Below are 12,750 nucleotides of genomic sequence, written 5' to 3'. Positions count from 1 at the left end.
GGGAGTCCTTGTCTTATCGTGCATCTGTACAGAAGCAGATCCATGTCTGTGAACGGGGACATCACGTGGAAGACAGCATTGTCCCCAGCTGGGGGCGTCCGCTGTGTCAGGAGCCATTCTCATGTGTCTTGCGGCTTCCTGCTTTTGGTCCTTTGCTCCTTGCCTTTCACTGGGTGAGGTCGGGCAGAGCTGCACCGGAACCATGTGGCGGGTGTCTGGAGACCCCAAGGCGCAGGCTGCAGCGCTGGGGGTCCTGAGCAGGCTCCCGTCAGCAGGAGCCCGCTGGCCTAGGTTCCCTCGAGGAGTCGGGGCTGCGGGCAGGGCTCTCGCGGGCCGTCAGCGCCCTGGGCTCACCGCGGCAGCTGGTGGTGGCTGTGTGGTGGTTCATCGGGGCAGACTTCTCACTGGAGTCGGAGGTAGGGCTCAACTCTGCCGACTCAGAGCCAGGCTGGCGTGGGAACTGCCGACAAGCCACGGGTAAGGGTCGACTGGTAGCAGACGTCAGCCAGGGAAGCGGCGGGAGCCCCTCGGCTGGCCGCAAGGGCGCCCCACCCCTGGCCTGGCGGCTGCAGGTCGCTGCTCCTCCCTCCACAGGTCCGGGCCCCGATGGTGGTGCAGCAGCCGCACGTGCAGCCCCAGGTCCCACCGCAGACGGCAGTGCCCACGGCCCAGGCCTCGCAGGCAGTGGGTCCCGGAGTCCAGGTGAGGGCCCCGCGCCGAGGCTCTGGGGGCACCGCCAGTGCCTGCCACCCGTGGACGGCGAGCTTCTGGCTGGATCGGGCCAGTCCCGGGGTCCCCGGGGCAACTCCGCCCGGCGTGTCTGGGTTTGAGCTGGACAGGGCACGTGCCACGCCCACCCCGCGCCGCCCCACGTCTTCCCTCTTGCCTCCTTCCCCAGTGCGTGATGGCGGCGGGGGTGGTGGGCGGCGTACTCTATTCCTGCTTCAGCTCTGAGCACGGAGCCGGGAGCCGTTGCTCCAGAGACCAGGAGGAGCCCGAGGATGGGGTGTCTGGCTCTGGCAGTCATCCCTGACTTCCGGGACTCACCCCTGGGTGCCCACCCCCCGCACATCAATGTCGATGGATGGAAGGGCCTCCTGGCCTGGCCCAGTAGCAGCCAGTCTCTTTGTCTGGGGTGGGAGGCCAGGCCTTCTCCACAGGCCCCCTCGCCCCCCAGCCTGTGTCCGGTCCTGGCCTTGGTTCTTCCTGTCTCTGCCCACAGCGGCTCAGGAAGGCGTTGACTCAGCAGGTGCGCGGTGGTGAGACCCGTGGGCCCACAGGCTTCCACCCACCTGTGGCCGTGTCAGCCGAGCACCGTGTCCGGGCGGGGGTGCTGCGTGTCCCTTAGAGTCCAGCCTGGCCCTGTGGGTCGACTGCGGGGGAGCGTGCGGATGGGGTTCCCGCAGCCTTAGGAGGGTCTCTGTGGCCCCACGCCCCCTCCTCGGCTCGCCCACACGCGGTCTCGTGAAGCCCGCATCGCCTCTGCAGCCAGGGCAGGAATGTGGCCCATGTGCCCGTGTCGGCGACCTTCTTTGCCACCACTCTATGCCGGCCTCGTCTGCAGGCCTCCTGGGGCTCCCTGCTCTGTTCCCCTTCCCAGCGGTCACGCTGCCTTTGCTTCTGCTGGAGTTTGGGGCGGCCTGCGTCGCTTCGAGGGTGGTGTGGATTTGTGGCCTCTGTCCCAGCAGACTGCAGAGCTGAGGCGGGGACTCGGGGTGCAGCAGTGGGGAGGGGCGGGGTCGCCCCTCCTCCCGCAGGGTTTGGAGTTCTGAGGACCGGCCTTCGGGACGGGGGGCGTGCCCATGGCTTGCGTGCACTGGAGGCCAGCCTGGGTGGCCACGCCCCAGACGCCCCAGGCTCCCAGGTCTGCCCACGGGGTGGGGCGCTCGCGGGTCCCGGGACCTGGTGGGCTGGCCTCAGTGCACGCTCGAGTCTAGCAGCAGTGGGCGTGAGAAGACCCCTGGGGGAATGTCTGCTTCCTCAGCCCTTTGCAGCCTCGGTGGCAGCGGACAGGTCTGACCCAACACTAGGAAGTCAGCGTGGGTGGGGGAGGTGGGGCCGAGGGGGCAGACAGGAATCGTGGGTGGAGAGCCGGGTTGGCGGCTTTTCTTTCCTCCTCACGTTTCAGCAAAAGTCAGGCTCTCCTGGACTCAGTCCCCAGGGCCGCGTTGCCGTTCGAGCCCCTGTCCTCTGGAGCGGGTCCTGCCGGCCTCAGTCCCCGTCTGGTCTGGAGGGTTTTGCTGTTAGCAGTGGTGGGTGGCGTTTCTCGGAGTGACTCCGGGGCACTTGGGCCTCGGTCCCGACTGGAGCCTGGGACCCGGGTGTCTGAGGACGACTGGGCACCCATCTGGACACCTGGCTCCGGCGGTAACTCCAGCGGGGAGAGTGTCTCGAGGCCGCGAACTAGGACACAGGCGCAAGCCCCGCCTCTCCACCAGCCCCGCCCCTCCGCCAGCCCCGCCCCTCCGCCAGCCCCGCTTCCTCCGCCAGCCCCGCCCCTCCGCCAGCTCCGCCTGCGAGGCGGGTGTTCGATTCCCAGGCATCAGTCGGCCTCCTTCTGGAGGCTGCCTGGGCGGGCTTCGTTTCGTTTCATCCTAATGGTTTTGAGCATAGGCAGGCCCAGCTCTCCAGGGCCTCAGACCCCAGACTGAGGGCTCTCATCAGGGCAAGCCAGGCCAGCCTTGATGCCTCCAGGGGTGCAGTTGACGAGGGGGGCGCTGTCAGCTCGTGCTGGGACACGGCGGGCAGCGGGAGGCTGCAGTCGTCCAGGGAAGGGTGGGCAGAGCCGGAGGGGCCTGGGCCAAGCCGTGCTGGGGGAGCGGGCAGAGAGGGTGGCCTCGGGCAGCCTAGTGGGATCCAGGCTCCTGTGAGCGTTCCTCCGTCTTCCCTGACTCAACTGAAAACAGCCACCAGGCAGAGTGGCCCTCAGCCGGCATTTGCGGCACCGGGTGCAGACTGCAGGCCAGGGCTGCAGAGTGCGGCGGGCGGGCTGGGGGGCAGCTGGGAACTGCCTCCAGGGAGACGCTCGGCACACAGGAGGTGGCCGCAGTGTGCCGGACACCCCGAGCGAAGCCAGCAGGGCCTGTGGAGGCGTCCCGTGCGGTAACGGGCCAGGCTCTGCACGAGGCAGCTCCGGGGGCCTATTCCAGGGCCTGGTGGGCCGCCGTCTGCCCGGCCAGGACTAGCACCTCTCGTGTCTGGGTAGAAAGCGGTTTCCACACGCTCGCATTCCTAGTTCTTGGCCTGTGACCGCCTCCCTCGGTGTTCACAGACAGACGTGGCGGCCTCCTAGTGGGAGAGTGGGGCGGGAACACTCCGCGTTCGCTCGACGAGGGCTTCAGGGACCGGGTGACCCTGGGCGCTCCGAGTGCTCCCCTCGCTGCAGAGGTTGCTTGGCTGCCAGACCGCAGCTCTGGCCTGGGCGCTGGCGAGGGAGAGGCAGGGCAACCGCATGGCACAGCCTCCGCCATGCCCTGCTGCCCGGCTTGTCCTTGGGGCCCAAGGGGTCACGGAGGCTTTGAAAGGTCAGCCGTCACGTCACTGTGCGTGGTCACTGTGCGTGACACGCACACGTCACGTCACTGTGCGTGGTCCTCGCTGGCCTCCCCTGCCTGCAGGCTCCCACACGCACAAGGCAGGGGCCTGGCACGTCGTGTCCCCCACTCGAAAGTCTCTACTAGCCCAGGGCCAGCAGTCCAGCCCTGCCGCCAGCGTGCGGGCCGCGTGTGTGCAGGGGCGCACCGCGTGGGTGTTTGAGAGGCGGCGGCAGAGGGGCCGCGGGGGTGCGCGGGGCGGCTCAGCAGGCGCGCCCTCCCCGCAGGTCAGCCAGAGCGGCCTCACCGTGCTGTCGTCGCCGTCGCCGGGCCAGCAGGTGCACACCCCGCAGTCGATGCCGCCTCCCCCGCAGCCGTCCCCGCAGCCCGGCCCGCCCAGCTCGCAGCCCAGCTCCAACGTCAGGTAGGCCCGGCCGGGGCCCACCCCCGCCTCTGGCCCCGGCCCCGCCCCCGGCTCACCCGCCTCCTCTCTGCCAGCTCCGGCCCTGCCCCGTCCCCCAGCAGCTTCCTGCCCAGCCCCTCGCCACAGCCTTCCCAGAGCCCAGTGACGGCGCGCACCCCGCAGAACTTCAGCGTCCCCTCCCCAGGACCGCTGAACACCCCCGGTAAGTGGGGCGAGGGTCGGGCACAGCCACGCCCCCCATGGGCGGGGCCGCGCTCACCAGGCCGCGTCCTGCAGTGAACCCCAGCTCTGTCATGAGCCCCGCCGGCTCCAGTCAGGCCGAGGAGCAGCAGTACCTGGACAAGCTGAAGCAGCTGTCCAAGTACATAGAGCCTCTGCGCCGCATGATCAACAAGATCGACAAGAATGAAGGTGGGCCCGCGGGCCAGCAGGATGGGCGGGGCGGGGCAGGGACCTCCGCCCCTTCTGAGGGTCCGCTGCTTCCCCAGACAGGAAGAAGGACCTGAGTAAGATGAAGAGCCTTCTGGACATCTTGACAGACCCCTCCAAGCGGTGAGCCTTGGTGCCCAGCCTGTGGGGACAGGGCTGCTCCCATGCTCACAGAGGGTCCCACCCAGTGGCCCTCACGGCCTTCTTGCTGGCCTGGCCCCCGACGTGCGGGTGGCCTTGGGCTGGAGATGGTCCCAGTGCCCATGTGTGCAGAAGGGGCGCTGAGCTCACAGGCGCTGGCCGTGGGAGGGGCCGGACCCTCTGAGAGGGGCTCGAAGGCAGGGCCACGTCCTCACGCCCCTTGCTTCTCCCACGGGCCACGGAGCTGTTGAGGCCAGAACTCGGCCGGCACCCCCTTGCAGGTGGTCTGGCCTGAGGACCCTGCCCTCTCCTGGGGCCTTTGGCTCAGGCCAGGCCCCCTTCTGGAATGTTCTCCCTGTTTTGCTCACCTGGGCAGAATGCTGGGCACTGAGGGGTCCTGTGAGAGACGGACAGCCCTCCGGTCTCTCAGCCGTCATCGGGTGGGGGCAGGGGCCTGGCCTGCATCCCCCCTTGGCCTGCCATGGCGTGCCATGTTTTGGGCGCAGGGCCGCCCTGCCTCAGACTCAGCCTGGGAACAGCGTGGGCTGGCGGGCTCCTGGGAGTGGTGCCGGGGCCCAGGCCCCAGTCCGCTCCGTCCAGAGGAGGCCAGACTGTCCGTGGCTGGGTAGAGACCCGGGAGCGCTCGGCTCCCTGCCCCCACCTGGAGGGCCAGCCCTGTCTTCCTCCCTCAGGTGCCCTCTGAAGACGCTGCAGAAGTGTGAGATCGCCCTGGAGAAGCTCAGAAACGACATGGCGGTGGTGAGCGTGCTGCTCTGCCTGTGCTGTCCCTGGGGCCGTGGGCATCCCTGCTGGTCAGGTGACCGCGAGCCGGAGCCTGTAGTCCGAGGGGGTGGGGGCCGTGCCCAGTGCTGTGGGTGAGGTGAGGATGCCGGGGAGCCTGTGGCTGCGGCCTCGTAGTGCACGGCTCTCGAGGCCCGCGGACCTGGCCTGGCTGGGCCTGTGGTCTGGAGCTTGTGGGGAGGCCAGGAAGGCCGGCTGGGCGAGGACGAGGGCCGGGGCCCGCGAGTGGGCTGCTGACCCCGCCGTCCTGCCGCAGCCCACGCCCCCGCCGCCCCCAGTGCCCCCCACCAAGCAGCAGTATCTGTGCCAGCCGCTGCTGGACGCCGTCCTGGCCAACATCCGCTCGCCCGTCTTCAACCACTCCCTGTACCGCACGTTTGTGCCGGCCATGACTGCCATCCACGGCCCGCCCGTCACGTGCGTACCTGCGGGGCTTGGCGGGCGGCAGGCCAGACCGCAGCCTGGCCAGGGGGTCAACACGGCTGCCTCCTGCAGGGCCCCGGTGGTGTCCACCCGGAAGCGGAAGTTTGAAGAGGACGAGCGCCAGAGTATCCCCAACGTGCTCCAGGGGGAGGTGGCGCGGCTGGACCCCAAGTTCCTGGTGAACCTAGACCCTTCGCACTGCAGCAACAATGGTGCCGTCCACCTGATATGCAAGCTGGGTGAGTGCTGGGCCGGGGCTGGCGGGACCGCCTGCTCGCCCAGCCCAGCCCTCCTGGAATCTGCCCGCTGGCCTCCTCGGCCCACACGCGATAGCATGCGCACTTGCCTGGGGGCTGGCCCTGAGCCTGCACGCGCTCATATCCCTCCAGGCACGGGAGCCCCCTCCCTCCCGTCCAGCTGCAGCTCCGGGCCTGAGGCCGGAGGGAACGGGAAGCGCGGGAGTCGGTGCCTGGGCCCCGCGCTGGCCTCTGCGGGGCCTCCAGGCCCGGTGGGCACTGCCGGGTCACCGGTGGGTCACAGGTGGGCACTGCCGGGCCACAGGTGGGCACTGCCGGGTCACCGGTGGGTCACCAGTGGGTCACAGGTGGGCACTGCCGGGTCACAGGTGGCACCTTGTGTTTCGCAGATGACAGGGACCTCCCCAGCGTGCCGCCGCTGGAGCTCAGCGTGCCCGCCGACTACCCCGCCCAGAGCCCGCTGTGGGTCAACCGGCAGTGGCAGTACGGTGGGTGACGGGGGGCAGGCGCCCGGCGCTCCTCTGCCAGCCCCCGCCCTCCTGAGGCCCTCCTGAGGCCCTCCTGCCCTCTTCCTCAGTGGACAGAGCAGGTGGCCGCACAGGCCCACGGGAGGGGAGGCTCCCTGCCCACCGCACCCCTGCAGTCCTGAGCAGCCGGCTCAGGGCTGAGGCTGGCCCAGCAGCCCCTGTGGGCCTCTGTGAGGCCCCTGGGGACCCATCTGGGGGACAGGCCCTGAGGCCACGCCATTGGTGCAGACGCTCCTCCCCAGGCTCAGGGCTGGCCTGCGGAGAAGCAGGCGCTGAGGGCAGTCCCCCCCAGCTGTCCACTGGCGTATGGGAGCTGGCACCCAGGCCCCAGGCTGGGGAGGGCGGTGGCGGTCCTGGCAGAGGCTCACGGCCGCCCTTCTCTGCAGACGCCAACCCCTTCCTTCAGTCGGTGCACCGGTGCATGACCTCGCGGCTGCTGCAGCTCCCTGACAAGCACTCGGTCACGGCCCTGCTCAACACCTGGGCCCAGAGCGTCCACCAGGCCTGCCTCTCGGCCGCTTAGCCGCACCGCCGCTGCATGTCCGGCTTCCGCCCTCCGGGGGCCACGGGGCAGCTGGCAGCCTCCTCGGCCCCATGTCGGACGTTTCTGGACGCTGGCTTCCTTAGAGAGCCCGGACCTCGGTTAGCTCTTCTGCTTTCCCTCCGCCTCAGGACCAGCTACACGCTTCCACACGCGGAGAGGCCCCAGCCGCACCCCGGCCCTGCGCGCGAGGGCTTCTGTCCCCTGCAGGGCCCGTGTCCACTTGGCACGGTGGGTCCCGCGTGAGCCTCGTTTGTGTGCTGGAAAGCCTTCTGCCGTTTCCCGGGGGGCGTGCAGGACACAGGAGACCCTGAAGACGCACAGCTCTCCGGCCACAGTCTGGGGTCGCGCGCGCCGCGGGATGCCCCAGGGTTGGGCGCTCACTGCAGGGCCCCGCCACCCTCCTCCCGCCCGGCCTGGCGCCCGCTCGGGTCAGGATGCTGTCCTCAGAGCCGGCGTTCTGAGAGACTGAGGCTCCTGCTGGGGCACTGGCCAGCTGGCCCCCTGCTGGAGAGAGGGTCCCCCTTTTTGTACGTGCATCCCCATGTCTTCTGTGGTTCTTATAATAAATTTATTATTCCTGTGTCTGCCGTGGGTCTGTCACTGTGTCCCCCTGCCTCCCTGCCGTGAGTCCGGGGCCCTCTGTCCAGTGAGGGGCGCTGTTGGGGCGGAGCGAGGTCCCCCACTGGAGGGGGACGCCTAGACTCCATGGGGCTGGGAGGACTGTCCTGCCAGACTGGTCCAAGCCGAAGCTGTCACTCTGGCAGACGAGGGTGTCCTGCGGCCATCGCCGGGCGGGCCAGCATCCCGGGGAGGACCTTGCCCCGCGGCCATGGCCCCGGCCCTCGGTGGAGGAAGGTGGGCCAGGCAGGGCCGCTCACCAGCTGTGTGTGCCGGTGGACGCAGGACGGTGTCGCGCGGGTGCCTGGCAGGCAGCCCCCTGCACTCGGGGAGGAGCGTTAGGGCCGTGGCTCCGCTTCTTTTCTTCCAGGGCAGCCGCCGGGTCCGGCAGGTGGGGTGACTCCTGGCAGGCCCCGCCCGCCACCAGGCGCAGAGCCACCTGCCGCCAGGTGCAGAGCCCAGGTGACGGACGAGGCTCACGACTGGGAGAAACGAGCTTTATTTTCAGTCTTCAACAGGCTCATGCTTATTCCATAACACGTGCGTGAGAACGCAGGATAGCAAAATACTGAGGGAGAAAATAGTTCCCAGCCCCGAGACCACGTGCGGTGTCCGCCGTGGGCCTGGTCGATCGGAAGCTGGCTTGGCTTAGCGCACTGGGGGTGCGTGGGGCACAGTCCCGCAGGGTGGTGGCTGGGCCTGGCGCTCAGAGCACCGAGCGGTGCAGCCGCCGGCCCTGCACCGCCTGCAGCCGCCGCTGCCGCTCTGCGAAGCTGGTCTTGAGGCTCTGCTTCAGTGCCGGCAGGATGGCATGCTCTGCCACGGGCGCCCGGCTCAGGATCAGGCTGGGGGCAACGGAGGTCACTGCAGGCACCCTCCCCACCCCGCAGCCCCCGGGCGCAGAGGCTGCCCGCCTCCCATCCCGGCAGGACTTACCATTTCTTAGAGATGCCCTTGGCGGTGACCTTGGGGAGCTGCGTGGCCCCCAAGTGCAGGGCCTCCTGGTCTCTGGAGAAGGGATTTGGCCGTGAGCCCCAGATGAGTGGGCCCAACCATGCCCCTGCAGCTTCCCGGCGCACCTACCTGGGGGAGCTGGGCCCAGCCTCCTCGGGGCCGGCCCTGGGCCTCTGGCTCCTTTCCAGGAGCGACTTGAGGTGCTGCAGCTGAAGGCAGGGAGGAGAGGCGCCCTGGGTGGGGCGGTGGGGCCCTGGGGCGCCCAACCCCTCCCCGTCCCCTTCTCCCCCCTCCCCTTCTCCCCCCTCCCCTTCTCCCCCTCCCCTTCTCCCCCTCCCCTTCTTCCCCTCCCCTTCTCCCCCCTCCCCTTCTCCCCCCTCCCCTTCTCCCCCCTCCCCTTCTCCCCCCTCCCCTTCTCCCCCCTCCCCTTCTCCCCCCTCCCCTTCTCCCCCCTCCCCTTCTCCCTCCCCCCCACCTCCTGTGCCTGCAGGAGGTTGGCGTTCCACAGCTGCCGGATGACGACCTCACACTGCTGCAGCGTGGCGGGCTTGCGCAGGTGCAGGGGCAGGCCCTCCGAGGGGGGCGCCCCTGGCACCTGCATGCCCTTGTGCTGGCTGCCCACCGCCCAGGGGGGCACTGTGTTAGCGCTGTCTGCTTCTTCGTCCCTGAAACAGTCATGAGAGCTGCCGGGGCGGGGGCAGGGCCGGGGCAGCCTGCCATGGGCGGTCTCACCAGCTCTCAGGGTGGCACTTGCTCCAGAGTGCGGAGGGGGCATCTCCACAGCCTGGCTCCCTTCTGTGCCCGGCAGCAGGCCCACCCCTTCCTCCCCTCACAGCACACACTGAGGGGTGGGTGTGGTCGAGCTGCCCGGGGTCCGGCGCGGGGTGCCCACAGGCTGCAGAGAAGCAGGGGCGGGCCCGCTGTCCCAGCAGACAGCAGGTGAGTCCCAGGGAGGCCCTGCCCTGGTGTGCGACCCTGTGCCCTCCAGAGCCCAGCACGGTTCGTGGGGGAGCCCCAACCAGACTCGGGGTTCTCTGGGTGAAAAGCAAGCTAATGTGGAGGCCTGGACGCTTTGCTTCTGTGTTTGAAAGCATCCTTTAGGGGTTGCTGCCAGCCCCTCCTGCAGATTCAGGCCAGTTCAGGGGGCCTGCTGGGTCCCGGGGAGGGGAAAAGGCAGTGCCCACCAGGTGGGCCAGCCCAGCCTTCAGGAGCCTGTTTCCCGCTGGAGACCGTTTGAAAAGGCTACGCCGTGAGCGGGTTCCAGGCTGTGAGCCTGCCGAGCACACCGTCCCACGGGCGCAGGGAACCTTACTTGACAGGCCCCTGCACCCTGAGGGCCTTGTCCACCATGCTGCCGTGAAGCAGGGAGGCGACCGAGGTCTCCTCCAGGTCCGGCTGCGGGGGGCCTTCAGCTTTCCAGTCTGGCTTCTTAGAGGACCCGGGCTGGGGCTTTGCCTTGCCCTGAGAGCCGGCTGCAGGTCAGACCCAGACAGGGCCTTGTCACCAGGCGTCAGTGGGCCACGTGCGCCCGCGGGGCCCCACCTGTCCCTCGTAAAGGGCACAGGGGAGCAGCCTCCTTCTGGGCGGGGTGCTGGGAGGCACAGAGGCAGGGTGGGGCAAAGCCCGTGGGGGTCTGAATGTCCTGAAGGGGCCACAGTGCTGAAGGCTGGCTGCCCCAGCAGCTGAAGCAGGGAGAGAGCCCCACACGCCCTGCAGAGTGGTCCTGTGGGCCTCGGCAGAGCTCAGGGCCTGGGCGGGGGCGGGGTTGGCCGGCAGCCATTCCCTGACTCTGAACCCCATTTTGGGCAAAATGAAAGTGAAGGCAAGATCTGGGCCCAGCCCGCACGAAGCCTGAAGTGTCAGAGGCACCGTCGGGCAGGGCAGCTCTCGAGGCTACACTTGGCTCCGCGTTGGGGCCCCCACCTGCGTCCTGCCTGCTCTGAGGGCTGAGCTGAGCAGGCGGAGGACCCCGGGGCTCCTGGGGCACACGTTCTGCCGCCTTGCACCCCACACTGATGGTCGTCCCTCCAGCCAGCCCGCTGACCTGGCCCCTGGCCCCAGCTCCCTCCTGGGCCTTCAGCTCACAGGCCCCTGGGGACCTTCCTGGGTCCCTTCAGCGTCTCCTTGACCCCCGAGTCCATGGGGCCTGGCTGAGGCGCCCCCTGAGGACCGCCGTGGGCGCTCAGCGTGCTGCTCAGCACCCCACGCCCGCATCAGGCCCGCAGCACCCGAGGGGCCCTGCTCTACCCCAACCCCAAGCACAGAGGCGCCGGCGCACTCACCCGACACTGTTGTGTTCGAGACGGACTTGTTGGACTGAAGGCTGGAGCTCGACGTGCTGCCTGTGGGGCGCAGGGGGTCAGCCCACGGCGGCAGGGCCACGCTCCCGTCCCACCCGTTTCTGTGCTCCCTCCACACACGAGCAAGGCTGCCCCAGACCCTGCCAGTCCCGGAGGGAGCCGTGGAAGGGGGCTGCGGCTGGAACCGGGGTCCTGAGTGGGAGCACGGCCTCTCCCCAGGTCCGCTCGGGGCCCCAGCACTGCCTGCCCACATCAGCGCCTGGCGGCTGTGGGGCCCCGACAGAGAAGGGTCCCCGGCACTCCCCCTGCGTGCCTCCCAGGAAGAGCGCCCTGGGGGCCTTCGAGGCTGGCACCGCTCACCACTCAGACCGCCTCCCAGTGAAGGCCTGGCCTCAGCAGGAGGAGGGGAGGGGAGCCCTGGGCAAGGCTGCCGGACAGGCAGGGCCAGCCGGCGCAGATGAGGCCGTGGGCGGTTGCCGTGGAGACAGTGGGGCGGCCCGAGACCTCAGGGACCGGAGCTGGGGCTGTGCTGGGCCGGCCTGTGTTTTGGGCGAACGTCTGGGGCCGCTGTGCAGAGGACGAGCCTCCAGGAGAGTGAGGCTGGGGTCCGTGGGGGCGCGAGGGCGCTTCTGTCCACGGCCCCTGCTGCGCTCTGGTGCGGTGGCCCAGGCTGCAGCTGGGAGCTGTCTCTCTGGGCTAATCCGGGGGCTGCTCTTGAGGGCAGTCACTTTGCACGAGGCACCTGTGGGCCTCAGCCTTACCTTTCTTCTGTGGCTTTTGGTTCATGATGAGCTTGTAGTGGAGATCTGAAAGCAAGCATGGGCTCTGCTCGGGGCCACTCTGAGAGACACGGCTTGGCCCGTGGCCCAGGCCTCCCTGCTGAGGCCCTGAGGAGCCCTGCCCTGTGGACCCAGACACGGCTCCCTCGGGCGGACTCGGGGTGCCCCTGGCTGCTCCCTGAGCCGGAGCCCCTCCCTGCATCCGTGACGTCGGCGGGGCGCCCTCTGCCGGGTGGGCCCAGGCTCCGGGGGGGGGGACAGAGGGAGTCAGGATGACGCAGGGGGCCGGGACCCATCTGGGTGCGCTCGGCTTGGGACAATCCATCGGCCTGCCTGCGCGGACCCGGGGGCGGGGGATGGGGGGCGGTGTTTCACTTCGACAAAAAGGTTTTCAAAGGGGGCGGCCGGGTTTCCGTTGCGCGCAGTGTGGCGGGCTCGGGGCCTGGGTGGCGGAGTCCCGCGAGGCGGCCTCCTGAGGCCCGGCCCGCCGCCCGCCTCACCCTTGTTCTCGCGCTTCAGGCGCTCGATCTCCTCGTGGAGCTTGACCAGCGTCTCCGAGTGCTGGCGCTGCAGGAACTGCACGCTCTTCTCCAAGTCCAGCACCCGCTTCTGAGCCTCGTTGAGCCCGAGCGACGCGCCGAGCTGCCCGGGCTGGGGGACCGCCGGCAGGCGCGGGCGCGGGCGCGACGTGCCCCGGGAGCCCGGGATGCCCGAGCTGCGGGGCCGCTGCCCTGCCGCCACCCCCGCCGCGCTCATGTAGCCGCTGCCGCTGGACGCCCACTCGGTGGCTCGGCTGCCGCGACCTGGCGCGGCGTCGCCATGGAAACGGGAGAGCCCGCTGGGCGCGCGCGCGGCGGGGCGGGGCGCCCGGGGGCGGGGCGCCCGGGGGCAGACCCTTGACTTCGTGCGGGTGTCGCGGCCCCGCCCCAGTGGGGTAGCTCGCTTGATCACAGGCCGCCCCTCATTTCAGAAAGTGAAGAGGAACGAACTAAAGAGCCTCTTGATGAAGGTGAAAGAGGA

General features: G+C 69.5%; 2 protein-coding genes across 7 annotated transcripts in view; one reads left to right on the top strand and one right to left on the bottom strand.

Moving 5' to 3' along the window:
* Window positions 1–7,661, top strand: part of MED15 (mediator complex subunit 15) — a 41,684-nt gene extending 34,023 nt beyond the window's left edge. For 3 of the 4 annotated variants that reach the window (XM_069557994.1, XM_069557998.1, XM_069557997.1), the window contains 10 exons: window positions 595–702; window positions 3,821–3,957; window positions 4,032–4,159; window positions 4,234–4,368; window positions 4,446–4,509; window positions 5,220–5,286; window positions 5,585–5,745; window positions 5,824–5,990; window positions 6,398–6,496; window positions 6,922–7,661. In XM_069557994.1, coding sequence (XP_069414095.1) covers window positions 595–702; window positions 3,821–3,957; window positions 4,032–4,159; window positions 4,234–4,368; window positions 4,446–4,509; window positions 5,220–5,286; window positions 5,585–5,745; window positions 5,824–5,990; window positions 6,398–6,496; window positions 6,922–7,058 — 1,203 coding nt within the window. In that variant the 3' untranslated portion in view covers window positions 7,059–7,661. The remainder of the gene's footprint in view (window positions 1–594; window positions 703–3,820; window positions 3,958–4,031; window positions 4,160–4,233; window positions 4,369–4,445; window positions 4,510–5,219; window positions 5,287–5,584; window positions 5,746–5,823; window positions 5,991–6,397; window positions 6,497–6,921) is intronic. The other variant, XM_069557995.1, reaches the window with a different exon arrangement.
* Window positions 7,662–8,180: 519 nt separating this feature from the next.
* CCDC74B (coiled-coil domain containing 74B) lies at window positions 8,181–12,604 on the bottom strand. Of its 3 annotated transcripts, XM_069558000.1 has the most exons (8): window positions 12,231–12,604; window positions 11,713–11,757; window positions 10,934–10,993; window positions 9,964–10,123; window positions 9,127–9,316; window positions 8,781–8,860; window positions 8,634–8,705; window positions 8,181–8,542 (listed from the first exon to the last, which is right to left on the bottom strand). In XM_069558000.1, exons 1-8 carry the CDS (start codon window positions 12,484–12,486, stop codon window positions 8,404–8,406), a joined length of 1,002 nt encoding a protein of 333 aa, XP_069414101.1. In that variant the 5' UTR covers window positions 12,487–12,604; the 3' UTR covers window positions 8,181–8,403. The 3 variants fall into 3 exon arrangements, with proteins under 3 accessions (XP_069414101.1, XP_069414102.1, XP_069414100.1); XM_069558001.1 differs by lacking the exon at window positions 11,713–11,757 and having other exon boundaries at window positions 12,231–12,584; XM_069557999.1 differs by lacking the exon at window positions 12,231–12,604 and having other exon boundaries at window positions 11,713–12,141.
* Between the last annotated feature and the right edge of the window lie 146 nt (window positions 12,605–12,750).

This window comes from Ovis canadensis, chromosome 17, assembly GCF_042477335.2.
Source record: "Ovis canadensis isolate MfBH-ARS-UI-01 breed Bighorn chromosome 17, ARS-UI_OviCan_v2, whole genome shotgun sequence".
NCBI lineage: Eukaryota > Metazoa > Chordata > Mammalia > Artiodactyla > Bovidae > Ovis > Ovis canadensis.
This window is presented reverse-complemented; position numbering and strand designations above follow the sequence as displayed.

Excerpts from the sequence above, each read along its gene's own strand:
- CCDC74B (XM_069557999.1), bottom strand. The coding sequence starts at position 12,055 with ATGGATTGTCCCAAGCCGAGCGCACCCAGATGGGTCCCGGCCCCCTGC. Across the intron at positions 10,124-10,933 it reads CTCGAACACAACAGTGTCGG|CCGGCTCTCAGGGCAAGGCA; the intron begins GTGAGTGCGCCG and ends TCTGACCTGCAG. Across the intron at positions 9,317-9,963 it reads AGGGTGCAGGGGCCTGTCAA|GGACGAAGAAGCAGACAGCG; the intron begins GTAAGGTTCCCT and ends TGACTGTTTCAG.